The 27,394-nt window shown below is 49.5% G+C and overlaps 10 protein-coding genes across 10 annotated transcripts; 5 read left to right on the top strand and 5 right to left on the bottom strand.

Annotated features, from left to right (window-relative positions):
* Nucleotides 1-512: 512 nt before the first annotated feature.
* On the bottom strand, nucleotides 513-1,891 carry ASPWEDRAFT_108589 (Pal1 family protein; the record flags this gene model as incomplete). Its single annotated transcript, XM_040828005.1, has 3 exons — nucleotides 513-1,273; nucleotides 1,329-1,773; nucleotides 1,841-1,891. 3 exons carry the CDS (start codon nucleotides 1,889-1,891, stop codon nucleotides 513-515), a joined length of 1,257 nt encoding a protein of 418 aa, XP_040690176.1.
* Nucleotides 1,892-2,173: 282 nt separating this feature from the next.
* ASPWEDRAFT_25964 (uncharacterized protein) lies at nucleotides 2,174-2,584 on the top strand (the record flags this gene model as incomplete). The annotated part of the gene is made up of 1 exon (XM_040832793.1): nucleotides 2,174-2,584. One exon carries the CDS (start codon nucleotides 2,174-2,176, stop codon nucleotides 2,582-2,584), a length of 411 nt encoding a protein of 136 aa, XP_040690175.1.
* Nucleotides 2,585-3,690: 1,106 nt separating this feature from the next.
* ASPWEDRAFT_181498 (alkaline phosphatase) lies at nucleotides 3,691-6,522 on the bottom strand. Its single transcript, XM_040831880.1, has 4 exons — nucleotides 6,062-6,522; nucleotides 5,799-6,001; nucleotides 5,225-5,746; nucleotides 3,691-5,174 (listed from the first exon to the last, which is right to left on the bottom strand). Exons 1-4 carry the CDS (start codon nucleotides 6,172-6,174, stop codon nucleotides 4,045-4,047), a joined length of 1,968 nt encoding a protein of 655 aa, XP_040690174.1. The 5' UTR covers nucleotides 6,175-6,522; the 3' UTR covers nucleotides 3,691-4,044.
* A 934-nt stretch (nucleotides 6,523-7,456) lies between these two features.
* Nucleotides 7,457-7,924, top strand: ASPWEDRAFT_77844 (mediator of RNA polymerase II transcription subunit 31; the record flags this gene model as incomplete). The annotated part of the gene is made up of 1 exon (XM_040839549.1): nucleotides 7,457-7,924. A coding segment is annotated over one exon (468 nt), but the record flags the coding sequence as incomplete, so codon positions are not given.
* Nucleotides 7,925-8,855: 931 nt separating this feature from the next.
* Nucleotides 8,856-12,992, top strand: ASPWEDRAFT_408944 (uncharacterized protein). The gene is made up of 2 exons (XM_040835420.1): nucleotides 8,856-9,501; nucleotides 9,582-12,992. The coding sequence occupies exons 1-2, from the start codon at nucleotides 9,287-9,289 to the stop codon at nucleotides 12,796-12,798; spliced, it is 3,432 nt and encodes a 1,143-aa protein (XP_040690172.1). The 5' UTR covers nucleotides 8,856-9,286; the 3' UTR covers nucleotides 12,799-12,992.
* A 251-nt stretch (nucleotides 12,993-13,243) lies between these two features.
* Nucleotides 13,244-15,003, bottom strand: ASPWEDRAFT_38077 (palmitoyl-protein thioesterase family protein). Its single transcript, XM_040834826.1, has one exon. The coding sequence runs from the start codon at nucleotides 14,567-14,569 to the stop codon at nucleotides 13,580-13,582; it is 990 nt and encodes a 329-aa protein (XP_040690171.1). The 5' UTR covers nucleotides 14,570-15,003; the 3' UTR covers nucleotides 13,244-13,579.
* A 110-nt stretch (nucleotides 15,004-15,113) lies between these two features.
* On the top strand, nucleotides 15,114-17,286 carry ASPWEDRAFT_130172 (uncharacterized protein). Its single transcript, XM_040829264.1, has 3 exons — nucleotides 15,114-15,356; nucleotides 15,406-15,544; nucleotides 15,596-17,286. Exons 1-3 carry the CDS (start codon nucleotides 15,157-15,159, stop codon nucleotides 17,192-17,194), a joined length of 1,938 nt encoding a protein of 645 aa, XP_040690170.1. The 5' UTR covers nucleotides 15,114-15,156; the 3' UTR covers nucleotides 17,195-17,286.
* A 60-nt stretch (nucleotides 17,287-17,346) lies between these two features.
* Nucleotides 17,347-19,275, bottom strand: ASPWEDRAFT_181493 (uncharacterized protein; the record flags this gene model as incomplete). The annotated part of the gene is made up of 2 exons (XM_040831879.1): nucleotides 17,347-18,972; nucleotides 19,042-19,275. 2 exons carry the CDS (start codon nucleotides 19,273-19,275, stop codon nucleotides 17,347-17,349), a joined length of 1,860 nt encoding a protein of 619 aa, XP_040690169.1.
* A 3,549-nt stretch (nucleotides 19,276-22,824) lies between these two features.
* ASPWEDRAFT_407854 (putative C2H2 finger domain protein) lies at nucleotides 22,825-25,136 on the top strand. The gene is made up of 3 exons (XM_040835401.1): nucleotides 22,825-23,776; nucleotides 23,834-24,103; nucleotides 24,173-25,136. Exons 1-3 carry the CDS (start codon nucleotides 22,932-22,934, stop codon nucleotides 24,807-24,809), a joined length of 1,752 nt encoding a protein of 583 aa, XP_040690168.1. The 5' UTR covers nucleotides 22,825-22,931; the 3' UTR covers nucleotides 24,810-25,136.
* An 803-nt stretch (nucleotides 25,137-25,939) lies between these two features.
* Nucleotides 25,940-27,287, bottom strand: ASPWEDRAFT_25956 (putative RNA polymerase II Elongator complex associated protein Kti12; the record flags this gene model as incomplete). Its single annotated transcript, XM_040832792.1, has 3 exons — nucleotides 25,940-26,830; nucleotides 26,882-27,226; nucleotides 27,282-27,287. 3 exons carry the CDS (start codon nucleotides 27,285-27,287, stop codon nucleotides 25,940-25,942), a joined length of 1,242 nt encoding a protein of 413 aa, XP_040690167.1.
* Nucleotides 27,288-27,394: the final 107 nt, after the last annotated feature.

Genomic DNA, 27,394 nt, shown 5'->3' with positions numbered 1-27,394 from the left:
ATAAAACTATTCAGGGGGAAACAGTCAAAGCACGCCGAGCTCAAAACACATCCGTTTCCCATGCCACCCCGGTGAATCAATCATCAGTCAACGCCTATCCGTTTTGAATCAATGAGCAAAGTCCTCCACACAACACACATTCCCAAGTATAAAATATTGGATCCGTCCCATTCGAAAAGCCACTAGAGTACATACAGCAAATGCTCGAGATTCTTTCCTAACAAGCGATGCGTACCAGACTCCGTCGACAGCCTGGGGGGATATACCACTGCGGACGGGATATGGCATGGCCTGCTTCTTTAATGGCCCACGTTTACTCCAGAGAGGAGTGGAAGTTTCACAATAACTTCTTGCAAAACTCATTTATATTGGCATCACTTGTCCCCAAATTGAATGCTGCCAGTGACTTGTCATGTAACAATCAACTTCCTTGCAATCACATTGTCAGGTTCCCGCGCGAAAGACCACTCGAGTCAGATACGAACCTTAAGAAAAGCACGTCATGAAGATATTCAATCTTCACTGGTACGTCTCTCAGGCTTGGGTTTCCTCAAACTCTTCATGCGGTTGAGGAATCCGCTGTTGTTGTTCTTGGCTTCATCGTAAGAGCGCTCATCGGTGAATCTCCGTTCAATTGTTCTCTGCTTAGGGCTGCTAGCAGATCGGGCGCGTCCAGGCTCACGCGATTCTTCAGCAACATTGATCCGGGCACCCTTCTGATCCCATGCGTCATCATAGTCCTGGAAGAAAGGGTTCTTTTCGTTGGGGCGGTTGGAGCCAGAGTGGCTGGAGCTAGCTTGGACGGGAGTCGAGGGCTCGGGCGAGATCATGCGGCCAGGAGGAGGCCTGTTCATTCCACGGAGTCTTTGCGCCAAACTTTTCTTGCGCTGCAGACCCCCTCCTCCATTCTGGATTCCAGTCTCATTCTCGCTGACACGACGCTGCATGGCGGAACGACTGGCGGGAGCACCGTCCAAGAAAGTGCTGGTTCCCAGTCCCATACTCTCCGATCCGTGAACGGGTTCGATGCGACTGGTGGGATCAAAGTTAACTGTTTCAGCTCTGCGCTCCAAGCCGCTAGAGGCGAAATCATTGTATCCCTCCGTCATGGTGCCATTGAAAAGATTCAAATCGATATTCTTGTTGACCGGTCCGGCGCCTCCCAAGGCCATGTTGGAAGAATCCTTGGGGAAGGCCTGCATGGGCGCAGTGCGCAGTCCCTTACGGTTGCGATTCGGGTTGCAAGCATCGAACGGTCCGTCGTGGTGGAACACTGTTGATCCCAAATTAGTACTTTATATGGCGCTTGATGACCGGCAAACACTTACTTCCTGTGCCGTAGATGCTGGTCACATCGAGTTTATCAATAATGTCGAGTTGGTAATTGGCCTTCTTTGAGCGAGATTTGCCATCCTTGGGGCGGCCTTCCCGCTCACGTCGTCGCCTTTCGCGGCGCCGTCTTTCTTCTTCAGTATCGAGGAGCTTGGGGGTCTTTTCCATGATAGACGACTCCGAGTTTCGGCGCTGCGGTCTCCGCTCTCTTTGCCTTTCTCTATCTCTAGTTTCTCTAGTGGGTTTGGTCGCTGCGCTGCTAGTGGCCTTGTTGGGAGGATCGGCGAAAATATCAAAAGGATCCTGCTCACGGCGTCTTGAGGGATCCCGCTGTGGTGCGCGACTGCTGGGCGGGAACTTCTGGGCGTTGTCCGGGCGGGGCGGAGCCGGAGCTGGTCGGTGACCAGTATTCTGAGGGGGCCGGTTGAGCGAAAGGTTCTCCTATTGCAAGAAACCACCATTAGTCAAACCGCTAGTGCTGAAACGAGAAATACAAGAATGCACGTACAAAGAGGTCGCGGGTATTGCCGGTCAAGTCCTGTCTCTCGACTGGAGACATGGTGGTTGTGGGAGCCGACTGGGGGGAAGTCGCATCCGTATCGTCAAGAAAAGGGTTTGTAGATGTAGGCCGGCCACCGGAACTGAAAGAATTCGCAGACGGGGACAGGGCACGATTTCTGAAGGGATTGTTGGAGCCCAGGTTGATAGGTATTTGTGGAGAGGCTTGCCGTTCTAAAGGAGAGTTAGTGAACGCTGCGACAAAGTTGTGGGAATCCATTAAGATATAATAGGCATCAACATTACAATGACACCGGGGGAGACCAAACAAGCAACACCCAACATGAAACACCGAAAAAGCAACCAGAGATCACAAACAGCGATAAGGGGAAAAGTGGGAAAGGGAGGCGTAGGAGTATTACGCACCTGGCGGGCCCAGCGAGACGCCGGGTGCATAGAAAGCCGGCTGCTGAGAGGCATTCATCTTGACAGAGGCGCACGAGCGATGCGGTTCGAACAAGATGAAATTATTAAGGATGGCAGGTCTGGGATCAGACCAGAGGATGGGGAGAATAGAAAAAGAGGAGAGGTCGAAAGTGAAGAACGGGGTATGCGGGAGTGCAGCAACGAGATCCCCCGACCCAAAGAGCAAGAGCTGAGCGGACGGGGAGAAGCTTTGCTGAAACAACGGAGGATGGCTTTACCCGCGGCCGCGTCGTCAGGGATGGAAAGGAGGGAGAAAGACGAGGAATAAAAGGATCACGGATTCAAGACCAATAGGAGATTAAGGTGTTTGAACCAGTTGAGACGGGATATTAATTTTCCCTCGTTAATTTGATAGAGCGATGGAGCTGACAGGAGATGAAAGGCGAGGGGAGAGTCCCGAGTGGAATTGACAGGAGATAATAGTCGCCCCTGTACGGAGTAACTGTTGCTTGTTGAAACTTGGACCGTGTGGCCAGGTATGCAGACCGAGAGTGGGTTATTTTGGAGTCAGTCACGGGCGGCAGCAGCAGATCATCGCCTAGGGGGAAGTGGGATCCGTGCGAGTTCTCCTGATAACCGATTCAAGGATGTGAGATGAGATGGATGAGAGGATGGAGAGGGGAAGAAAAGAAAAGAAGCAGAGCACGAGAAGAGAAGAAGCGACAAAAAGAAAAGAAGAGAAGAGGGGAAACGAAGGCAAAGGCAGGGCCAAAAGGGGCAAAAGAGGGACGGGTGGAGAGGCAGAAGTGGAGGAGAGCAAGACGAGGAGGAATGAGAAAAAACGATGCCTGTGATAATAATATGGAGATGATGGAATAATGAGATCGTCTGGTCGAGCGAACCGAGATGCGCTGAGATGAGATGAGACGAGGATGTTCGTGCAGCTCAAGATTGAGTCTTCTCTCTACTTTGTTGGAATTGTATGTAGCACAACCCTCATCCCTGTTGAATGTTGGCTCTTCACGGTCGATTCTTTTCCCTCTCCAGGAACCAAAAAAAGCAGATTAAACTCCACGGATCGACGGCCATCCACGCAACGCCGGTCGGGGAGTTGCGAAATCGGTACTTGGCAGGGGAGAAACAGCAAACTGGAGATATCTGTTTTGTCTCTGATTGTATTCAATTGTAGCTCTTAGCATTGGCTTCAACCTCGGTGATTTGTCCATGCAGTTCTTTAGCATACACACTAGAACGACTCTAAGGTATACAATATGTACTCTGACGTACGCCCTGGTAAGCCCGCCCCAATCCAACATCTCACCATCAACACAACCAACCCTTTCGATTCGATGCAAAACAAAAAGATACAAAACAAACAAGGATGAACGACTGCATCGCTTCAGCTACGTCACAGTCAATAAGCAAGATTTACGGCTGGGACATTCCTTTTTGATGTCATTTCGTTGCTCTGGAATGCTGACATCTCGGGTCGCGGATGATCGACTATCAACAGTGAATATCTCCTGTGAATGCTGTTGAATATGTTGATTGACCAGGCACAGAGCAGAGTACCCAGTATGTTAATATTTTAAATAAATACTATGTACTCTGTAGAATTGTAGACAAAATCTTATTGCCCATTCCACTCCAATCTGAAGAATTTATACCCGCTGATAAACGCCGTTGTTTGGAATGTGGATGTCATCATCATGGATCCCAATCACCTGCCTAATTATCGGCTGGGCCAATCATTAACCGATTTAATGCTCACTATTATTTACACTTCCTTCACATCACCCTGTCTCGTCCCTTGGAATCAGAAAGACCAAGACATTCAGCCATATTGAAGAAAATGTCAATCGAGTTGTATACGCCCCCAAACAGCTCCTGGCACGGCCCCTGCGCAAACACAGGCACATCCGTCAGCGAGTGCACACCCTGGCTACTATCCACAGGCAGAGTTCCGTTGATAAGGAACCCAGTGACGGCGTCTTTATAGTTCGCCACATAGCCACCTGCATCACCTGGAACCGCAGGCTTCCGCTCCCCTTCCTTGTGCACTTGGTAGTTCTCGCGGCGGTCCGGGAAGGCACCCACCCCGGAGTGTAGCGTGTACCGCGGATCCCAGCGGGATGGGAAATGCACGCCTTCAGAGTACCGTAACGAGCCTGGTCCGCCGACGGTGTACTGCGAGAGGCCGGAGTTCTCGTAGTATCCGACGGCGTTTCGCTTCTCGCGATCTGTGGTCTGTTCGTTTAGGTACTTGGTGTCGACTGATCCGGTAACGTCAAAGCCGTGTCCGTGGTCGGCGGTGACAATGATTAGAGTGTCTTCTAGCTGGCCTAGGGCTTCGAGCTTTTGGATGGTGGCACGTACTGTGTCGTCCAGCTCGAGAAGCTCGCCCAGCGCACGGTCATAGTCGAGAGTGTGCATCTGCTTGTCGATACTAGCGGCTTCAGACATGAGGAACCAGCCATTATCCTCGTGGCGGGCGTTCAGCACATCGATGGCCTTGAGTGTCATCTCCTTGAGCCCGGGTAGGTCGTCTGCATCGCGGCCTGATCCATCAGGGTAGTTGCTCTGGTTGAAGAGGTTGGAGGTGTAAACATTGCGGTCGAGCCATGTCGCCAATGTATCGACCTGGAAAACACCGAGGGCTTTGGTGTCATTAGGAGCAGAGCTCAGGGCAGTATTGTTCCAGCTGACACTGTATCCATTGTCTGCGAAGAGGTTGTAGTAGTCCTTCGGAGAGTCTTGACTTGTGATAAAGTTCTCTGCACCACCGCCAAAGATAACATCAGGGCCATTCAGGCCAGTCCAGCTATAATTGGTCAGGCCTTGGTATAAAGCATCTATCACATGCGCATATTGACCACGATCACTAGTGTGCGCTGCCAATGCAGCCGGGGTAGCATCGGCTGTAGAAATTGTCAACGACTGAACAAATAATAATAAAGTATAGTCTTACCTAGAAATGCAGTAGAGACGATACCGAGCCCAGCATCCGGGTACTTCCGACGAAAGATCTCAGCAATGGTCTCGAATTTGGGATCGTCAAACGGGCTTTCAGACGAGTCCTTGTAGACATTCAAAGCATTAACAGTAGTCTTGTGACCCGTGTATAAAGCAGTCGCAGAATTGGCCGAGTCAGTGATAAACGAGTCCATCGAGTGAGTCATCTGGTGACCCAGCACAGGGAACTTGTCCATCTGCATCTTGGTCATGTACTTTCCATTAACACTGCGATGAGCGATAAGCCGAGCAGCCGTGATCATATTGGTCGTCATGCCATCCCCCACGAACAGGATGACATTTTTCGCTCGTCTCTTCTCGGGCAGGTCCCGGACAACCCAGTTTGCAATCGTGGTTTCGTTGCCGTAATAGGTCAACGTGGCTTCATACTCGCCCGATTCGTAGAGAGCAATTCTCCTATACGCCTTGGATGTCACATTCACGACTGATGGCTTTTCTGCATCGACAGCGAACAGATCTAGACGACTTAGTCTGTGCTCCCACAAACATCCCAGACACAGGGGCCTTACCTTCATACCACGAAAAGTCCCATCGTTCAAGTTCAGGTTCTGCGACATCAAAGAACTCCGCCGCAGCAACAGGTGCATCGCCCTTTTTGGCGACAGTGAACTTGAAGTTAGGATCGGGCAACCCAACTCGTGCTTCAGAGCCGTTGATGGGAGAGTGAACCTCTAGGCGAACATCGAAATACTGTCCTGCCAGGAAATCGGCTCTATAAATAAATCAGTTAGCTCACATGGACATACCCTGCAACTATTCTACAGAAGCATACTGGTCCGGAGGAAAAATGCAACCCAGAGAGGGACAGCCCCCCAAGCGCTGAAATGTTTGGGCCACAACGCATGACGAAAATATAGCAACCCGAGAGATCCAAGAGAGCTTCATCGTGATGTGAATGTTGATCCGGACCGGATCATAAACGAAAGACAATGTTCGAGAGAGCTAGATTTTCCAACGACAAGGTTGCGGATTCTGATCCTTTTATCACTTTCCAGCTGCATCGCCAAGGAACAGCAAATTAGGATGTCTCTTGTCCAGAGTACCACGTTCCTGAACTGGGATTCCACAGCCACTGTCCCTCTCTGACGGTCGAAATAACCAAGTAGTCATGGGAGACTTCGGAGCACAACCAGAGTCCGCGCCCTTGGCAATATCATGGCATCATGGGTGGATGACAAAGATGAGAGGGTCCATCTTGAACGGGCAAATCGAGATGGTTTCCATCCACACGTGCAGAGGCCAAGAACGGTTTGGGAAGCTTGATGCTGTCCGGGCCAAGATGTTGGCGGATGACGCCAAGGAACAAACCAGGAGTTCTGCTTCTTCCTCTCTTGGCGATGAGGCGATGAAGCTGTACCATTATGCTGTGCTATCATCTTGAAGCCACATTATGCAGACTAGACAGATTGGTGATACATCCTGATAGACTGTCCTAGAATGGATATAGAGCACCAAACTCTTTGAAGACCTGATAATCCCAGACAAGCTACCAGGGGCAACCTCGATATCGCTCTCACACCAGGACGATAACTTCAGAATTGCAAAGGTTTGATAAACCCATTATTACAGTATGATGAGATCGAGAAATGGTATATACAGGCATAGAGCTATCCTGTTAGACTAGATCCGATGTTGATTCAAGGCCCTTTGAGCCAGGTTCAAACCCATGGCTCGGATAAAGTGCGGATATATTATCTCTTGAAGTGGAAAGAGAATATCAACAACCCTAGATAAGAACCGACAGACCAAGAAGCAAAATAAAGGGACTGGGATTGTCATGAAGCGGTTTTTGGATACAGTTGCTGGATAAGTAATACCCCACAGATCGGCGATAAATGATCATCTCAGAGGTCCCAAGTCTGCAATGAAAATATGGGGCGATTGAACATTCAATTGGGGATCTGAGATATATCAGTGCACTGGCATTTATAAAACGTCCGTCAAGGCATGTTGGAGATAGATGGGTTGGAGATGAGATGCAGTGATCAGTGATCCACCTTGGCGTCTGTCGCAGCGCGGTCTGTGGCCCTCACTTTCTGCCGTTCACCAACTCAACAGATTCCTTCTCCTTCCACAGCTTCGCCTCTGTTGCTTTTAAAGCTCTTGAAGCTCAGTTGATACCTCCTTTCTTATATCCTTCCCATCAGCCATGGAGCAACCCCAGCCTCCAGCCTCCGATCAGCCCCAGCAGCCTCCACCTCCAACGCTTACGAACCCTCGCTTTACTCTCGAGCTCGAATTCGTCTCCTCCCTCGCAAACCCTTACTACCTGTCACATCTCGCGGTCACATACCCAGGTCTACTTGGAATCTCCAAATCAGGCGATGATGACGATGCGGATACTACCTCGGCCCCTGACGCGCAGGCCTTTGCGGCGTACCTGGCCTACCTCTACACCTACTGGAAAACACCCGAATACGCCCAGTTTTTGACACACCCTGGTGCCACATTACGCGCGCTACGCCTTCTCCAAGAAGAGACTTTCCGCCGTGACATTATCCGACCGCAGGTGATTGAAGGTTTAGCGGGGATGGGCATCGCCAATGACCAAGGCCAACCCGCAGAAACCGAGGAGGCAGACGAGGGGCAAGGGAATGAAAATGCGGAGAAGGCGAACACCGATGATAGAAACGGATCAAAGACCTGAAGATCTGAGGCCGGCGACTTTTAAGCCTCGTTAGGTTTATCGTACTATACAGGCTTATGATACCGTGCATACGCCATCGATACTGTTGGGGGGAAAGACAAGCCTAGTTAGCACGCATTTCTCGGATCTGCACGAAGGAATTGCCTTTTGCTCCACATGGCTTTTCTCGCAGTTCCTTGGGGGGACACTGATAATTGAGATTGTGCTAGATGGAGTTTGGTTTGCAGCCCTACAAAAAGCATCATGTGTGACCGAGGTTTTCTCTTGATCTGCCACAACATCGGTTATTCCGCCATCTAAACAATGAGAGATGGAAGAGATGCGCGCAGAATAGGTTCTCTGCCGAGAAGACTAGTGTTAGAAGGTCCAGCGCACAAATGGGAATATGGCACCGTTTCTCGTGCAATCTTGACTGAACTGCGGGGATCGAGTGTGGTGCTATGGTCATAGCACTGTTCAATGGATGGTTTTGGCACCCATTCTGCATGATGATGCTGGCTGGAATATAGACTGAAAAGTGATTGGAGTTATTATATCAGACTTTTTCTCTTTCCTTGCTGGATCCCCGGGCTGCATTTGATGGTGAACTGTATATAACTGGTCGGTCGATGGTCAGACTGCGTCATACTCCTGCGATTCGGGCCCGTAGGCTTGGTAAATACGACACTTGTTTTCGTCAATTGAGCATTGTTCCCTATCTTTACTTCTCGTGCATCACGAAAATAAGAACCAGAAGAATAAAAAAAAGAACACAACCCCATTATTCCCACTCCTCTAAGCACCCAGAGTCAATCTCGTTTAGTTGTTGACACCCCCTGTGGCTGTCGATCTGCCTGTCTAACGGGGCCTGTTTTTCTTCCCCTTCCTAACTCCGGCCTGGAACCGCCCAGCCTCCACTCTGTACCTCACATAAGCCCAAATTACCAAGAAGATTGACCCTCCCCCCTTCTCTTCGCTCTGCGTCATCCTCTTCTTCCAGCAAAACAATAATATTAATCCTCATCTCCCGTGCAGACACTCCCTGCACTTCCGGATAGGACACTATCTGATGGATTAACCCCGCCCCTGGTGATTGACTTGGAATTAGATACTCCGTCCCAAGTGCGCTTTCTCCTCCATCGCCAACAACATCCACGCTGGTCGGATTATCCACCCTGAGAACGGAACAAGTGGTCGGATCTTAGCATCGCTCTCCATGGTTTATCTAGGCAGTATTTCTGCCTGGTTTTGTTGAAATCCCTTCGGAGAAAAAAACCTCCCTGGCCGGTTTAGGGACCGCCTAATAGACATCTATTTTCGGACGCCTCACCCCGGGTACGTGCTGTGGTTCAACCACCACAACTCTTTCCAATGGAGGGCGTACGACAGTCGTGTCGGCCAAAACATCAGGTCTTGACCCTGAAATGCTATCCCCGATACCAGAAAGGAGTGCAGGAGGTTAAACCGAACCCTAGCGAACTCTCCTATCTGCTCTACTATGTGAGCACACGTCGCAGCAAGCTGACCAAAGTCGGCGCCTTTTTGGAGAAGAGGGCCGCCCGGGACGTTTGGAGAAGAAGACTAGGGTGAGTATAAGGAGTCAAGTGCTTAGTGAATGTATTCTGCGATGTTCCTGGTGGCTAACTTTTCATTCCTCAACTTCCAGAAATGTCCAGGTTACACTTGAGATCCTTACGGCACTCATCGAGAAAGTCCCTCGCGACCTGCCAATCTACGCGCGATCCGTCCTAACCATAATCGAGACTGTTTTACGTTCCCATGACATTTCTATGGTGGAGGATTCGATTCCGACCTTTGAAACATTTTGCCAACATCAGGATATGGCGGCTCTGGCAGCCGAGCAGGAGTTTTCAAATCAATACTGGGAAGTCGTACGGACCTACGCGAGCTTCGCCAGCACCGTCGCCCCGCCGCAGACGACCCCTGCTCTAACCCCTCAGATGGCGATCCGTTGGAGGAATGCGGGACTTCGAGCGATCAAAGGTGTGGTTAGTTCCGAAGAGGGCCTAGCCGCTGGCGATGGAAATTCGCTCAAGACCCTTTTGCCGGTTATTCTTGAGAATCTGTATACTGGCGAAGACGATGCCATTGTCTCCCTCCAATTGAAACTCGAGGAAGAAAAAGATGAGCCGGACCTCTCTCGACGGCGCAGGGTCAGCAACGCTACCGTGCAGACGGTCGACACAGCGGGTGGAGACCCAGCTTTGGCCTCGCAATCCGCTGCAGACGCAGACAGAAAGGCCGAAATAGATGTGAGGTTGCTGGCTTTGCGTTGCTTGGAGCGAATCGTTGTGTCCGGTAGTAACCGTGGCCAGATTCGCACCACGACAAAGGTTGTGCTACGATTCATACTAGACAAGGGTCCTCTTCGAGCAGGCGAGGCCTCAAAGATGAACGTAGACGGAAACTGGGCTTCGTCTCTCATGGAACTTATCGCTAAATGGTGTCCGGTCCAGGTCCGCTTCATCATGTTGATCACCGCCATGGAGCTTTTGCTGGATACCCCTCCCATCGAAAAATCTCAGGACCAAGCATTTACCATTCTTTTTATGATCAATTGGCTTCTCAAATCACCAGCAAACATGATTGGACTCAGCGTTATGGACATCTTGCTTGGCTTGGTGCAATATCTCTCGTTTGTGCTAGTACCATCGGATTCCGAGAAGCCATTGGACAATGAGAAGCATTACAATGGCGAAGAGCCTATTTCCACCCAGAAAAGAGAATTGCTCAGTCTTGTCGAGCAATCTATTGGAAGTCTCGCTACTCATATCTACTATGGTGACCAAGTCTTCGACATGATCAGAACAATCTTGACTCGCTTCAAGCCATCACGAACCCAAGAAAGCGCTATAGTTACAGCATCAACTCAACCCGATGCAGTAGGAGCGAATGCCATCTCTGCAGCTTTGGAGAACCCCGAAGCCTTTAATTTCGCCACAGCCAAGATCACCGCTCTCAGGGCAATCAAGAACATTCTCACTGTAGCAACTTTGAGATCGCCTGCCGCTGCGGCCGGTGTGGAGTCCAGAAACCATGTGGGAATCCACGTATGGGAAGGCACGCAATGGTTTTTGCGTGAACCGGAGCATGATGTTCGCCATGCCTATATCGATGCATTCCTGACATGGCTAAACCTTGAAACAAACGAAAGCGATCTCCAAGTCAAAGATGTGCCGACAAAGCCGACTAGCTCATCTTCCAAGCGGGATTTTGCAGAAAATGTCGAGAAGCCAGGAAAACGAAACGCTTCGACGTCTGCGAACCAGAGAGAAAGAGCGACGCTAGTGGCGGAGTCCAACTTCCTCCGTCTGCTCCATTTGACCGTTTATGATGCAGCGCTCCAGTGCCCTACCGAGGAGTCTGAGATCGCCATTCTTCACCTTGTTTTGACAAGCCTCGTTAACAAACTAGGTGTGAACGCCATAAGATTCGGACTTCCTATGATTCTCAAGCTGCAGGATGATATGGCCACCGCTGAGAGCTTGCGTACACTTACTACCAAGGTGAACATCGGAAGCTTAGTATACGGCTACCTCTGGGCTTTATCCGAGAAGTTTGACTTGGAGGTTTTCAGAGTGGGTAGCGGGATTAACAAAGAAGTCCAAAAGCGGCAGCAACTTGGCCTTTGGGTGCAGAGAATCCGTGTGCCATCCATCTCTCTCGACAACATTGTCACTAGAAGTGACAACCAGATTAACAACGGCGTCTCAGCAAGTGAAGAAGCGTTGATACCGTTCCATGCTGGTGTTGACGACCTCATCCACCATATCGAAGAATCGTACAACTCATCGATGGTGTCACCAGTTCACAGCCCTCCGGGATCCCCTGGACAAGGCTTCGGGCTGCCTAGCCTATCGGATATCCAAGAGAAGGAAACCCTTCCACTTTTCGTCAAGGAACAGATGATGTCAACTTGGTCGAGAGAAGCATGTCTGGCGACTGTTGAGAAAGAGACTGCCAAGTCATGGTCTATGAGCGGCTCCAAAGCAGGAACCTTGGCCATGCGCAACCAAATCCAAACCAATGGGCTTAATGGAGCCGGAGACAGCTCTCAGTCTTCCGCAACCTCACCGACGTCCGCACCCCACGGTGCTGGAGGAATCGCAGCTGGCCTGCAACACCTCCGACGGATGAGTGTTCCCGAGTCCTCGAACACGCCGCCCGAGAGCTCTAACAGGGGCTCTCCGGTTCGTGTTAATGAGCTGAGGCGAGTTCTTTCGGTCAACAAGGAGGCCAATGGTTCACGCAAGTTGAGTCCCCTTCGAGGACGACTCCACGCTTCGAATGGTAGCATTGCTTCATCGAGTAGCGAAAGTATGGTCAGTGGGTATGCAGTGTCCGAGATGGACGGCGATGGAGGCTCGAGCAGACCGCCATCGACGGGAGATGGAACGGAAACCCCTAAGGCTTCAACGTTGGCACTCTCTGGTGATGGATTCCAATTCGATCAGTCATCCTTCAGACTGGGCTTGGACGATATCCCCCCGGTGCCGCCAATCCCACCATCTCTGTCCGTGCCGGGTGGCTTTCCTAACGATTCCCAACGCTCATTGTCATCCTCCTATCTGGATCGACCTTCGACCTCCCCTAACCCTCGAAAACAATATCCTGTGAATGGAACATCGCCCTCCTCACGTCCAGGCAAGACTCTTAGCAGGAATAAGAGTCGTTCCAGCAACGGTCTTGCAATGGCAGCTGTGCAAGATTCCTCAGATGATAGCCAGCGGCGTGACCTTGAAAATCTCTTGAATGGGTTCTTGTCGCCGTCGCATGCCGAGCCAGTAAATGGCAAACCCCACTCAGTGGGTAGAGCTGGCAGACGACGCGCCACTGGAGGTATTGGACGTCCACCATACTAGTACCTAGCTTTGTACAGTTTCATCGTACCAAAGCCCATAACATTCGCTCATTCGCTCCTTTTATTTTTCTTTTGGTTTCCTTCTTTTTCTCTCTCTTCTTTTGGCTCGCAGCAGTCTATGTTTCATTTTAACATCATTCTTCAAGCCTTGTCTATATCATCTTTGTCTTTGTGATGAAAAATTATTACCTTTCTTCATATACAGCTTTTTTTATCAGGGTCAAATGTTGTTGATCTTCTTCTGTCCTGCCCTATGTTTTCTTTTGTTCTCATGTTTCTTTCTGTCTTCCTGCTCGGTTCTATCTTCTTTTACTTTGCATCCTTTCCATCTCTCTTTCTTTTTCTTGCTTTTATATATCTGCGCCGTACTTTCTGATAGACAGTTTCCATGTTTTTTTCCCTTTCATCTTTTGTGTTATGTAGCTGCCCTCTGTTTTTTTTTTTTTTTTTTTTTTTTTTTTTTGCCTTTGCTTTTCAGGACAGATGTTCGGGCTATGCGGTTTCTAATGGTCTGGATAACTTAGAATACTGTCAATTTATGTTCGTTGTACAGTACTCCAACGCAGGAGGGTGAAGATTTATATGGCTTATCTTGTATTTAGGCAAGTTGATAATTACATGAACTTTACAGTGTTACTTTAGTTACCAGTTCTACGAATTGAGTAAAGATGCTATAACATGGTCCTTGTCTTTGTCTTAATTTACAGCAGTAAGGAAGCCCGGATGAGATTAAAATAGTCTGGGTGAAAATAAATCACTAAAGAAAAGAATTTCAGCTTCCTTCAGTGGCCACCCTGTTTAATGAGGACATGATTTGTAGCATCGGCCTCGGTGTCCTCGACGGGTCCGAAGTATTCTTTGAATGTTTCGTTCAGAACCTCCTCCGTCAAATGCATATGAGCACCAGGGGTAGTTTTAAAGTGCAACTTATCCTGCTCATCCAAAATCTTCAACCCCAACCAATCCTCTTTATACAGATCTCTCTCACGCAGCGGTGTCAGCTCTTCACTGGAGGAGTTGTAGTCGGCAAACCACGAACTCTCCTTCGGGTGAGCGATGTGATCATCGTCGAACATGAACATGACAAAGCGATTCAGGGAAGCAAGGTTATCGCGATATGTAGGGTTCTTCTCCTCCCGTTCATTGTTGATATCGGCCAGGAAGTTGCTGTAAGCGAGGTAATCGTCTAGATCGGCTGCGTCGCGGAAGTACTGCGCGGGGACGAGCTGCGACTGGACGACTTTTGTCCAGCGACCGGAGTATAAGAGCGCATTGGCCGCTTTACAGAGCCAGTCTCCCGGCCCGCACGTCTGGAATTGCGAGATGCCATTGTGCTGACTGCCGAAAGTGACTAGGTTCCGGACAGGGGGCGAGTTGCAGCGTTGGACGTAGGCTCGAAGGAATTGGCCGCCCTGGGAGAAACCCATTGCGTTGATGGAGGGTGCATTGCTGATGTTGGGGTCTGAGGCGAGTTGCTCGCAGACTGTCGCGACTTGTTCTGTGACGTTGCCCATGAAGGACTCCTTGCGATCGTCGGCTGCGGTGTCGCCTAGACGGATTCGGTGGACGTAGGTGCCCGGGTTGACCTTTTGGACTAGGTCGGTCACGTATTGCATTCCATCGCTGTCGGATTCATCGCCCAGGCCATGCCATATTACCAACGGGGGAGGGGTGGATGGGTTGTCATTGTTGTTGGTGTTGCGGAGAGACGGATGGGCTGCGGAGAAGACGGCGAGGGGGAGGAGTAGAGGGAGAGCTGTTGAGGAACGCATGGCGATATCAGCACCGACACGAAGTCAGTGTGGAGATAAGAGAGTAAAAGGAGGGGCTCCGATGATAACAATATGTAATGTCTGATGGCATCGATGAGATGAGTTGGCAACTGGGATGGGGAATAGAAATAGGGCAGCCTTGGAGGGCTGGGGCGGTGATCACATGGCAGGCTCGACTCTTGGAGATGGCAACCACTCTCAGTTCATCGCGTCAGTGGCGGCAAGAACATCACGCTGAGCCGTATATACTAATTGAAATCGTCTCCATTTATCTCTGCATCTGGGGCTTTTTATATCCCTGAATATGGAGCTCTTTGCTCACTCAGGTGGCTTGCGAAGATCACGATTGCTATCTCGACAAACTATCTCCGATCAAATGGTTTGAAACTTTTGCAGGCGCTGAAAGTTGAGCATTTGCTCGGGTCTATCCCCCCCAATCACTATTCTTACTATAAGAAATTCTGAGTTCTGAGATAAAATGTGATATAATATCTCAATGCGACACCAAAATGGATAGAAATTCAGCCCACGGGGTAAAAAATGCCAGCCATCAATCGGCATGGCGCTGGTTTCGAAGCCAGTTTCATATGAGACCACCCGATGATGAAGAGGATCAAAACTGGTGGTTTGCTTCAACGGCGATTCCTCTGATAGCTGCTTCAATTGGCCCTCTTGCTAATGTCATGTCTATCGCTGCTCTGATCACGCCCTGGAGGAATGACATCTATTATGACAAGTCGGATCAGTTTGGCCTCCCGGTACAAGAGGGCTTCCGTGACCCTCGATGGTGAGAAAATGGTGATTCTTGAATAGAACTTGTCGCTAATAAACAGCAGGTGCACTGCCTTGAATGCTACTTCGCTTGCGTGTGGAGTTTTTGGCAACCTTTTCCTTCTATGCAATTTCACCCGGGCAGTTCGCTATATCATAGCATTGCCTGCCTCCATCATTCTTTGGCTTTTGGCAACAGTTATAGTGAGCTTGGATATTGATTATATTTGTACTATGTGGCTGACAATCTCACAGTTGATCGGAATAACGGCTGCCATGCATATATATCAGAGTCCTTCGCCAGGGCAAATATACTCCGAAGCCTACTGGAGTGCAGTGATAGCTGCAGTTCTCTACTTCATTCTTTGCATTATTCTCATGATTAATATGCTAGGCTATTTTCTAGGCCATTATCCTCAGCATTTCGCCCTTACAGACGATCAACGGACTCTAATTCTGCAAACTATGGCATTTATGGTGTGGCTACTGGTTGGAGCTGCTATTTTCCAACAAGCCATTGGCATTCCATTTTCAGATGCGTTGTATTTCTGTGATCTTACCATCCTCACATTAGGATTCGGTGATATTACGCCACAGGACTCGGTAGCGAGAGGTCTCGTGTTACCGTATGCTGTGATAGGAATTATCATACTCGGTCTTGCTGTTGGAAGTATTCATCGATTCGGCAAGCAGCTCCGTTATGAGAATGTTGTGCGAAAGCACATCGAGCGAAAACGACAGTCAACCTTTGAACGATCGACTACATATGAGCCTAGGTCGAAAGAGGCGGAATTGAAACGATTGGGCCTCCCATCCCGTGCAATGGAGGAACCCATAGAATCTACACAACAAACATCACAAATCTCATCCAAGTCGCGACGTCGAAAGCGGCCAATCAGAAGCGCTATAGGTGCACTCAGTCGACCAAAACTCTTGGTTATGAGAGAAGAAAAGGACAGATTCGACGCCATGCGTGCGATTCAACGCGAGACGATACGTTTCCGTCGATGGACGAATCTAGTTTTTATTATCATTATCTTTGGAATCTTTTGGTCGTGTGGTGCGATCGTCTTCTGGAAACTGGAGAACATCACATACTTTGAAGCACTATATTTTGGATTCTGTTCGCTTTTAACCATTGGATATGGAGACATCGCTCCCAAGACCAATGCCGGACGTCCATTTTTCTTCGTGTGGTCCCTCTGCGCCGTGCCAACTATGACAGTACTCATCTCTGAAATGGGCGACACCATCATCGCCGGCTTCAAGCATGCTACTAATCGAGTCGGGGAATGGACCGTTCTTCCACAATCAGAAAAGCACACATCTATTCTATCAAGATTCCCACGCATATTCGCATTCCTCAAACACAGAGAAGAAAAGCAACGCATAGCCCACGGCTTCCCCATCGGACCCGACGAAGAGCAAGCCACCCACCCACGACAATCCCTTTCAGACCTCGCCCGAACCCCCACACCCCCAGCCACCCAAATAGCCCAACACCTCGTCTTTGCAATTCAGCGCGTAACCAAAGACGCCCTCGACGACAAACCCAAATACTACACCTACGAAGAATGGGTTGAGTTCACGCGCATGATCCGATTCACGGATCCCGCCCGGCAAGACGGACTCGTAGTTGACGAAGACGAGTATGGGATTCTAAACTGGGACTGGATTGGAGAGACTAGTCCGATGGTTGCGTCGCAGACGGAGCCGGAGTGGGTTCTTGAGCGGTTGTGTGAGAGCTTGGTAAGGTATTTGGCGGTGCAGGAGCAGAGTAGGGATGGGGGTGGAGGAGGTGGTGAGGAGTTTACGTTGAGAAAAGAGCGGGATATTGGGATTGATGGGGGTTGATTGTTTTTTAAAAGAGGATGTGGTTTGATATATATTGGCCGAATTGTGTACTACATGGCGCAGATTAATAAATGACACCTTTTAAATAGTGATAATATTTAAATTTCAAATTACAGAGACGCTCCTACGTGAACACTATTACGAACACACTATCAATCATAACTCGCAATATCAGAATGGCCCCTGGGGTTTATCAAAAGCGGATCGGGAGATGAGCTGGCCGTAGATCTTTGGTTCCCGCCCATTAACGCTTGAAAAACAGAACTGGAAACAGACGGTAATCTCTGGCCATATATAGCCGGTGGGTGCATATCGCTATTGGAATTATCTATATTATCCTTGCTATATTGTTGGAGGAATTGGGGTAGGATTGATGGTGTTTGGATTTGTTCGCAATATCTGGTTATATTCGGGTTTGTGGCGAAGATTTCGGAATAGATAGTATTGACGTTTGTTCTCGTTCCGTCACTACTGGATTGATTTGGGTTGGTTTGTGTATAGTTTTGCGGTTGTAGATAGTTCTGGTTGAATAATTGAGTGAACTGAGGACTAGGTGTTGATCTGCTCATGTCGGGGTTACATGTAGTCCCCATCAAACCTTGAGTCTCGTCAATGGCTCCATTATCGTCGAGGGTAACCGACTGTCCGAATACTGTGATGGGAGAAGCATGCTGTCTTTTCATGGTACTAGTCCACGGACCAGCATGAAAAGGGGTGCCATTGTGGGGATTGGGCGCAGGCTGGGTGCCCAAATTTATATCATGCGAACTCATGAGCCGCTGTATGTTGTATCTTGGCTCTGGAAGCCAGCCAGAACACTGGTTACTTGAGCACGATTGTGTGTCTGCGACTTGGCCAATTTCTTGACTGGTAGTATTTTGGTCGAATGGAAATTGTTGTCCCATCTGACTGCTGAAGAGGTTTTCAGGCTGTTGTTGCGAGGGTTGGTTGTAGTTCGTTGTTTGTGTTTCGAAAGTATTGAAAGTGGGGTTATTCTGTTTCTGTAATTCTTCTAGAGCTTGATCGTCAATCGTGAAGCGTTTTCTGACTGCTTCCGGTGGATAGTATATGGAGCTGCTTCTGCTGAGACTTGATGGTACCTCGATGTGTTCCTTGGAATATTGATCCCCATCTGCATTATGACCCTGAGAGATATATCGAGAGATCAAGGATTCAATTCTGGACGGTGAAGCCTGGGAGATTGGTTTTGGGCAATCCAGTGGAGATGATCCTCTATCAGAAGTAAGGAGCAGCTGACTGGAAGCTAGCTTTGTCCCTGACTTGTAGTTACCACCGCACGATTCCTTCGCAGAACTCTCGTTTAAGCGAATAGATTCCTCAGAGTCAAAAAGCATCGGCTGCGATGATCCATTATCTCGAGAGAGACTCTGACTCCCATTCACAGATCTTGCCCCAGGCCGCAGACCATTTATCCTTATATCAATATCCTCGACTGTTTCTATCCCCGAAGAGGCATAATCTCGATGTTTCCCACGAAACAGGCCAATCTCGGGAGGAAGAACGCTGCGACTAGAAGAAGATGCCAGTCTTCTGCGGTCCGCTTCTGTTAATTTGCGCCGCTTGCCGAATCCTTCGAGTTCTGTTGCTGAGGTAAAGGCCATTTTCAACGGACGGGTAGCTGCAAGACCAGCCCAGTCCGACGTTTCCAGAAGCTGCTGTTTTATACAATCTAGACGGGTTGAGTGCTGAGATGGGCCAATGCTGGATGAGGGAGGAGGCTTATCAGTTGAGGGCTGGTTGTTTGGAACATCCCTAGTCTTCGAACTGTGTTAGCCAAAGAGCAGACAAAAGAGGATCGTTCGATCATCTGGCAAGATAGATCCTACCCTAGACGATGGCTCATTATATGTATCGCCTTCTAAAGCGCGGCTATCCTGCGGTCTCCTGGCGGACGCGTTATTCAAGTCCTTGAATTGAGCAAAATCCTTAAACGGTGAAGCATGAGCAGGACCCTTTGAAGCCCTTGACCTCGACTTTGCGAAATTCTGCTTCTGGACTCTGGCAAGAGTCCCTGGTTTAGTATTCGAGTGCCGTTGAAGACGGCCTCCTGTCCAATTCATGACTTGCTGGAGATAAAGGAGGAAGACTTCATGGGATGATAAATGGTATTCAAGCTACGCATGATGAATGCTGATCAGAGGCGAAGATGGGGGAGGGAGACGCGTGACTCCCGAATGAGGAAATGCTACGATGCCTCAGGGTTCAGGGCTTAACAGACACCTGAACATTGTAAGGTAGCTACTGTGTACAGCTGTCAAGAATTGGCATTGGGCAACATGTAATTGAATCAGACGAGATTGACAGCTATAAGGATATTATGAGGCAATATTTTCAGCTCTAGCAATAGGATACTCCTACTATCTAGTCAATACTCAATAGATTATTGAAAACTGAACCACTAGTACTCGATGAAGAGTGGGGATGAGGCCTATTATTGATTGTCCAATTGATGATAAAGGTGCAGCTGCCAGAAGTACAACATAGGCATGAAGACTAGGTTGGGCTGCCATGTCGTACATGTTTTGTGAATGTCGTACATATACAAGCAACGCGCTTCCCTTTAGCATCGAAACCGTTTGGAATGTTCCAATAACTGCAAGGGAACCGGCTCGGCCCGGGGATCGATCCGAGACGGTCCTTACCGTTACTAGAATACAGGGTTATTACAGTAATCAATACAATATTACCAGGTAGAAGTGCAAATACTGCAAACAGTCACGTGTCGTTTCGCTTGGTTAAACTCGATCGCACTCGAAAATTTCTCCTCCTTCCGACTTCCATACAAGATGTTTCATGCGTCTCACCAGAGCCCGGCCATTTCCACGACAGGGCCATTTGCAGTGAAGGCTACCTAAATTGATAATTGAGGCCTTAATCTTTCCTAATGTTGGTTGGATGTCAATTTGAATTGCGAGGCTGTTCTGGAGCTCGCCCATCTTGGCCAGCTGCATGCTTTTGACAAGCTGTTCGGTAAGCACATGATTTTCTTTTCCTACTTCCCCCCAGCAGTACAATGGCATCCGAGGGAGCTTCGCCCCTCTTCAATGATGATCACCATATTCAATGCATAGTTCAACTGAAGATCTTCGGATTGCTGAACGACAACCATATACCATCTTTCACCTTTGTCTGAAATTGCCATTTACTCTGCTCCTTTTTTTCTTGAGATCTGCACTCAATTCTGATTTTTGTGATCATCGCTGACATCACAAAAAAGAAAGTTTAGCACAAAATGCCCTAGGGCTTTTTTCGGCTCATCTCCGGCCCCCATCCGACTCCATACGAGCAATAAAGATGATGCATTGCTGCCCAACGTAGGCTGATCTGGCGGTGCCCGATGTGACGATGTGATGGGCTTGGTGACTTCACAACCTGGTCGTAGGTACATAGGTATAGATAAATCAGCACCCTGCCACCCCTGAACAAACCCAGTTCCTTGTCTTCAGCTGTACTTTGGCTTCGAAATGCAAGAAGCGAGGAATATCATGAAACTGGGTGACAGGATGACATGGCCTGATGCCCCTTTCCCCTCACTTCCCTTCCCCCGCCTCACCACCTTTCCGCATCCTATTTGCTGCGTGTAGACATTCCCCTCTTTCACCCCCTGTTCCCTCTGTTCCGACGTAATCCGTAGGCTCCAGCAGGGTGGCTCGACGTGTTGCGATCTCAGCCAAGCAATCGTGGATCGTGAGGGTTCATGGTTCACGAGGAAAAAGCGGGGCTCTCGGCGGCGGTCGCTGATTGATCGACGGGCTCCGCCCGCCGCCGTTGACTGGCTGTGGGCCCATCAGGGGCTGCCACTAGCCTGGCACGCGCCGAGCAATCTGGGCCAATCGTTGCTGCTGCTGCAATGTTGGCAACTGCCTGTGATGCAAGCCTGCAGCCACCCATTTTCCGCCGATGGGCTGCGGGCCAATCAGCCGCCGGGGCCCAGAGGAGGGGCTGCTGACGGCTGCCTCACCGCTACTGACTCTACTCATCCGCAAGTGATACATCCAGCCGCTGGCCACGTCAAAAACTCCAGAACAGGCAATCTTCTGGTAACTATTGGAGGAGAGCGGCGCAGACAGACTGCACACTTGAAACCGCATCCTCCGGGGCTGCACTAATACTCGCCGCGGTGATGTGCAGGGGCAAATCAGCGGCCGCGATGGCGCCAGCGAGGCCGACCGAAGGCTGCGTAGGAAGTGCGACATGCACGTCCGGCACACGCTTGGACGCTTCTGTTCGCTTCTTCCCCCCACGCACAACACCTCCTGAGCGCTGCTGCTCGCACGTAAAAAGGCGCTCATCGCCCCCTCGATTCCTCTTCTGGATTTTTCCTCTTCACTCATCACCACTACTCCAAACCAATCCATCAAGCTTCATCTACCTGGAACCATCCCTTTGACACTTTGATACCCCTTGATACCCACAAACCAAAGGATCCATTTCTCTTCACCATCTCTCCCCATCTCCAACAAACTCCCCCTCCAAACAGGCCTCCTTCTGCTTCTTTTTCCTTTCTTTTTCTTGCTATACAAGCGTCCAACCCTGGATCTTGGAAGAGAAAGTCTCCCTTGGCTCCCATCAGCCCACTCTTGCCGCTGGAATTCAATCCATCTTCTGGATAGGACCTGTTTTGCTCTTTTTCTACTATTTCTTTTTCTTGTCTCCATCTCCAGGCTTAGCTCTTTAGTCTGCACCTCTTCTTCAGACAATAACAACAGGTAGTCCCCTTGCCTTTTTCTTTTTTTGTTCCCTATGCGTTTTTACTGTTCGAATCTTGGACCTTGATTATTCTCGCTCGACTTGGATTAGGGTCTGCCTGCCTGGCGCCCTTGAACGACCTCTTGGTTCTCTTTTATCGGATGCCTTGCTCTAACGCATGGTACTTCTTCAAATGATGATGATCTCCCCGGACAAAGCTGTTTTACATCCGTAATCAGCGTGGACACACTCAGTGTTGTTTAATGAATGCACACTTGAGCAAAACTTCGATTCCTTTGGACCCCCAGACTCCTGACTTGGCCGTATGAAATCTCCACTCCAAGCCTGAGTGGAGTTTGGATATTGTTGACCTTGGACCCTTTGGCCTTTTGAACCCCTTCTGGACAAACCCCCCTATTGGACTGCTTGTTATGTTTTCTGGATTACAATGCCTTCACGAACCTGGATTTTAAAAAAAGTGATGCTCTTGCTTTTTGCGCCCTGTCTCAACCTTTTTATGTTCACATAATCGACAATGTCATGGAACCCCCATTTTATCTGATGCCCTGGACTATACAATGCTCTCAGTGCCTGATTGTAGTCTTTCTGGTTCCCCGATGGACGGAAATATCCTGGCCGTCATGGCCTTTCCCCACGATGATCCCTCGACTTGTAGCTTCTACGCTTAGTCGTGATGCATCTCGTCATCTTTCCGATTTCACTTGGCCATTGACCCGTCTACAGAGGATTTCCTGGATATAACCGATTTACGACAATGATAATCGACTGGATATTGCCGACACTATCTCCGGAAGCCATCATCCTCTCACCATCATATCGGTTGGTTTCATCGATCCATTGCAAGTCATTAGTGTACTAATAGGTCTTAGGTCTTCTCGCACTATGGATCTCCATTTCTTTTGTTTATTTTTTTTGTCTTGTTTTCTATGTTTGCTGTTTCTTAGCTGTAGATTACTGACTTACCATCTCTTACAGTGTTGTTTTGTCGACTATATCACACTTCAAAATGTCCTCACAGATCAAGAACGATCCCGAGAGGGTCATCTCACTTTCCCAGTCTGCTTTGCAAAATGTGGACCAAACGTCCCAACCTAGACACACTCCCCTTGTTCACGACATCTCCAACTTGACCTCCAGAGCACTCCAGGATGATGATATGTCCAGCCAGGACAACTTTTCTTTGTGCTCAAGTTCTCACAATGGCCATGGAACTCCCAATGACATGAAGCCCTGGGTTTTGAATGATGCAGATGCCCTTGAGAATGCCATGTCAAATAAGCCCGAATCACCAGAGGTCCAGATGCTTTCCTTTTCTTTCTCTCAACAACTCTTGCCTTCCACCGTGGGACCCAGCGAGGTCATGTACCACACAGACTTCCCATCTGTTCAGGATATGAATGACCACAATGATTTGGATTTCTCGCACGCACAGGATTTCCACCATTACTCTGCCTTTGTGGATTTTGCTGCGTTTGAAAATGATGCATGTGCCCAACCTGGAACCCAATCTTGCACTCCTGATGATGCACACTCCATCGGACACAGCTCTCACACCGACGACAGCCAATTCGCATGGAACTCCATGATGGACAACCGGAACTACCAAGGATCAGCCCTGGACCAACTTCAATCAAACATTTTCCGCACCGTACCTGTTTCCCCTCCCTTGACTGAAGCTAGCAATGATGTTTCTGTTACTTCTTCTTGCTCCAACTCTGGATACCCTTCTTTTATGTCTCATGATGATGCCATGTTAAAAGACGTAACAACGCCAATTGGCAACCAGAGCATCAACCTAGGAGATCCTTTGTTCCCTCTCACTCCCCCTCTCAGTGAGCAGGACCCGAACAGGTCAGTGCCTCAGTGCATCAAGCACAACGAGTGTCCCAATCTAACCTATCCCCACAGAACCATCAGAGCTTCCAAGCATTCCCGCAGACCTGCTTTGCAGACTACCCCTCCCCAGTCTCAGGTGAAGCCAGACCAGGAATTCTTCCCGCCCCTGCCTGTCAGGGAGCCTCTGCGCCAGAGATCCAAAGAGAGCTCTGAATTGCGGAACCCCAGGGACCACCCCTACTACTCTCTGCCCACCAACAGTGATGGAAAGTACTACTGCCCATTTGCCCATGGAGACAAGCCCTGCAACCACCCCCCTACCACCCAGAAATGTGCCTATCAGTGAGTACTTTTTTTCATTTCTTTTTCTATTCCGACTTGGATTGAAGTTGGAGCTAACCGCCCAAACAGCAAATACTTGGATTCCCACTTGAAGCCCTACAGATGCAAGGTCCCTGCCTGCATGGATGCTCAGCTGCAATTTTCTTCCAATGCTTGTCTTTTCCGTCACGAGCGCGAAGCTCATGGATTCCACGGACATGGAGACAACCCACATCTTTGCCTCTTTGATGGATGCGACAGATCCGTTCCTGGTTATGGATTTCCCCGCAGATGGAACCTCTATGACCACATGAGACGAGTTCACGACTACGCCTCCTCTGAGCGCCCTAGCTCTCCGGAGAACTCCCCCTCTACTGCCCAGGCTTCCAAGAGAAAGGAGACTGCCGGACGCAAGAGACGCGTGACTGGCACTTCTGGAGCACAGACAATGAAGCGAACTCGCTCGACACAGGCTCAGGTGAACCCTCTGAAGGCTGCCCACCATGCCTCGGCCCACCATGGACAAAGACTTCAGAACGCGGAACGCAATTACTACAATTGCCGCTCGCGTTTGCTCGAGGAGCTCACCAGCCTTACCCCCCAGGACTCACCCAAGCATGAGAAGGTTAATGCCAGCCTTCAGGAGTTGATGACACTCGGATTGAACTACCGCCACATTGAGGCTAGCCAGACCGCAGCTCAGATGGCTAATGGTCTGCCAGCTTGAATACAATCGCTACGGTGATTGCAATTATGTTTCTTTCTATCTTTCCAAGGACTCTTTTATCTTCCGATGGCCAGAAAGGATGGTTTTCTTTTACACTTTTGAAAAAATTCCCGTGATACCAGCCATGGGAGCCCCAAACAATGCATGGGGACAAAAAAGAAAAAGTCGCGGAACCAGACCGTGCATGCCTCTCAGGCCAGCCAGTGGATTCATTTATACCCCAAAGGACTATTACTATCCAAGGATCTGCCCGCAAAGAACCAGCCACGGACTCTTTGCTCATACCACACTTGCTTCACACTCGTTCTCGAGTGTGGACTGCTACCCCGTCCAGGGGAGGCTTCAGGTATTCATCATCATGATGATATGTACCTTGTGCTAGCAGCATCCGGGGAAAGATGAATCATGCTCTGCAGTTTTCTAAAAGGCCAGGAAGACTGCATTTATGGCCAGTGAGGGGAAGCGTATATGCGAGTTCCTCGCTGCTTCCACTGGTGTATAACATTTCGTTTTGTATTTTGGTGGATGTTTTTGTTTTGGTTTCTTGTCTCGCTTCGAGGCAGTGGTCTAGTGGACTGCAAAAAAAGAAAATAAAAGGGGATCAGGAGAGGATTGGAGGTTCTTGTGTACATGCTTTTTTGTTTCTTCGGGTATTTACTTTTTTAGACCACTCTTGTTGTTTTTTTTATTCTGGATGTACCGGTTGGTGGACCGGGATTTTTCTGGACATTTGTTTTGGTTCTTGTCTATAGCTTTTGGCTTTTCTATTTGGATTTGGCTTGTGCAGCGTTTATACTCTCGGAGAGCTTTATACACTTTTGTTTTGATTTGCAATTGCAATTGATATTCTTGATTACTGTTTTGATCCATCTTGCTGTCTATCTCGTCTAGTAAACCCTGCATTGTATTTGGCCTATGGTGACTTGTAACTGCTTATCTGGGATCTCCCTACCCCGAACGTAATTGGCAGACACAGATACCCCGTAAAGATACAGTTCTAAGACATGCAACTCGATATCTAGTATTATCGCTAATATCTATCTGAACTTTTTCCAAAACCATTCGTTCTATTTTATCATCAGATCATATCAACAGACTCATTAGTCATTACCAACCAGACCAGATCAAATCTACTCATCACCGGCAAAATCACCATTCAAAAACCTCACAAACGCATCCCCAACCTGCTCAGGAGTCAACCCAGCCTGTCCATACCCGATATACGCACGATTCAGCCCAATCCACTGTCTCCGCAGACGCTGCAGACGGGGTAGAGCGAGGATGCCGCCCGCGCCGGCTAATTCATCTGTCGACCCAGTCGTGGCTACATGAGCGGGGATGAAGACGGGCGTTTTCGATTCGGGCACGGCGACGGTGATACCAGTCGCGTCGGAGCTCTGTGCGAGTGCCGTCTCCGCAGAGGGCGTGGCGAGGGTAAAGGCGCGGATGGCGGCGACGATGGCCGAAGTGCGTTTCTCCATGCTGTACAGCGCGGAGGAATCGGTTACTGCGGCTTGCACGGTAGCCTGGTGCGGTTTGATCTTGGGCCGACCCAGTGCGCCTGGTCGTCGGAGGCTTGTTGCTGCTGTGCCGACGCTGGCTGTATCGGAGATATTTGCGGTTGCGAGAGAGGCCGTCACGCTGGAGAGGGGTGTGTCTGTATCGTCGGTGGGTGGTGCCGGGGTGGAAGGGTGCGGGATGCCGGTTAGGGCGGTCCAGATGTCTGCGATGGGGGGTTCTGCGTCTTCCCAGGGGATGGTGAAGAGGGGCTTATCCCAGCGGCTGTGGGTGGAGGGTTCTTCGTAGCGGAAGATGAGGTTGTTGAGGAGTTCGGGGGGATATGGTTCTTGGGTGTCTTCTTCTTTGGGGGATAAATCGGTTGTTGTAGGTGCTGCAGGTGTGGTTGTATCCGGGGTCTCCTTGTCGGCTGGAGCATCGGATGACTCTTTCTGAGCGTTCTGACGACGTATCCGGGCCTCGTTGTTTGCAACGCATTGATCGATAGGCGTACCAACATGAACCTATCCCCGTCAGCATCATCCATCTAATTCCATATGACACAGGAGACATACCACACAACAAGTCGTCCCCAACGCCTTCGCCTCACACCAAAGCTGATACCGGTACCCCTTGATATAATTCATCCCATCAAGAATCACAAAACTATCTCTTCCGAGCGCGCGCTTCGCCTTCGCAAACGCCACCCCGCGAGCCTGCTTCTCCGTGCGTGCATGGTCGTATACAGTCCTCGGATTCGACTCATCATGCGTCTCGACGACGTGGATTTTGAAGCGCGGTTTTGTGGGTGGGATTGTGCCCGAGGCGAAGAGCTCGGTTTGGGCGCTTTCGAGGAGGGTGGAGAGTTGGTGGGCGCGGTGGGAGATGCCCGAGCAGGGGTAGCCGGTTAGAAGGATGAGCTGGTTATTGTGGTTAGGGTTGTTTGAATTGGAGGTGTGAGGTGATGCGACTTACTGGCATGGTGAAGGTTGGCAGCGAAGAGCTGTGTTGTGTTGTTGTTGTTGGATAAGATTGCGATGGCGGCGGACTTTTTTTTTCCCTTCATTTTTTTGATTCTATGCGGGGTT

This window comes from Aspergillus wentii (assembly GCF_001890725.1).
Source record: "Aspergillus wentii DTO 134E9 unplaced genomic scaffold ASPWEscaffold_3, whole genome shotgun sequence".
NCBI classification, from domain to species: domain Eukaryota; kingdom Fungi; phylum Ascomycota; class Eurotiomycetes; order Eurotiales; family Aspergillaceae; genus Aspergillus; species Aspergillus wentii.
The sequence above is the reverse complement of the archived record's forward strand: the minus strand, read 5'-3'. Positions and strand labels throughout refer to the sequence as shown.

Bases quoted from the DNA above. Each gene is read 5' to 3' on its own strand.
- ASPWEDRAFT_38077 (XM_040834826.1), bottom strand. From the start codon at position 14,569: ATGCGTTCCTCAACAGCTCTCCCTCTACTCCTCCCCCTCGCCGTCTTC.
- ASPWEDRAFT_130172 (XM_040829264.1), top strand. From the start codon at position 15,157: ATGAGACCACCCGATGATGAAGAGGATCAAAACTGGTGGTTTGCTTCA. The intron at 15,357-15,405 runs GTGAGAAAATGG...AATAAACAGCAG, and splicing joins GGCTTCCGTGACCCTCGATG to GTGCACTGCCTTGAATGCTA. The intron at 15,545-15,595 runs GTGAGCTTGGAT...ACAATCTCACAG, and splicing joins GGCTTTTGGCAACAGTTATA to TTGATCGGAATAACGGCTGC.
- ASPWEDRAFT_407854 (XM_040835401.1), top strand. From the start codon at position 22,932: ATGTCCTCACAGATCAAGAACGATCCCGAGAGGGTCATCTCACTTTCC. The intron at 23,777-23,833 runs GTCAGTGCCTCA...CTATCCCCACAG, and splicing joins AGTGAGCAGGACCCGAACAG to AACCATCAGAGCTTCCAAGC. The intron at 24,104-24,172 runs GTGAGTACTTTT...CCGCCCAAACAG, and splicing joins ACCCAGAAATGTGCCTATCA to CAAATACTTGGATTCCCACT.
- ASPWEDRAFT_408944 (XM_040835420.1), top strand. From the start codon at position 9,287: ATGGAGGGCGTACGACAGTCGTGTCGGCCAAAACATCAGGTCTTGACC. The intron at 9,502-9,581 runs GTGAGTATAAGG...CTCAACTTCCAG, and splicing joins GTTTGGAGAAGAAGACTAGG to AAATGTCCAGGTTACACTTG.
- ASPWEDRAFT_181498 (XM_040831880.1), bottom strand. From the start codon at position 6,174: ATGAAGCTCTCTTGGATCTCTCGGGTTGCTATATTTTCGTCATGCGTT. The intron at 6,002-6,061 runs GTATGCTTCTGT...ATTTATTTATAG, and splicing joins TGCATTTTTCCTCCGGACCA to AGCCGATTTCCTGGCAGGAC. The intron at 5,747-5,798 runs GTAAGGCCCCTG...TAAGTCGTCTAG, and splicing joins GGACTTTTCGTGGTATGAAG to ATCTGTTCGCTGTCGATGCA.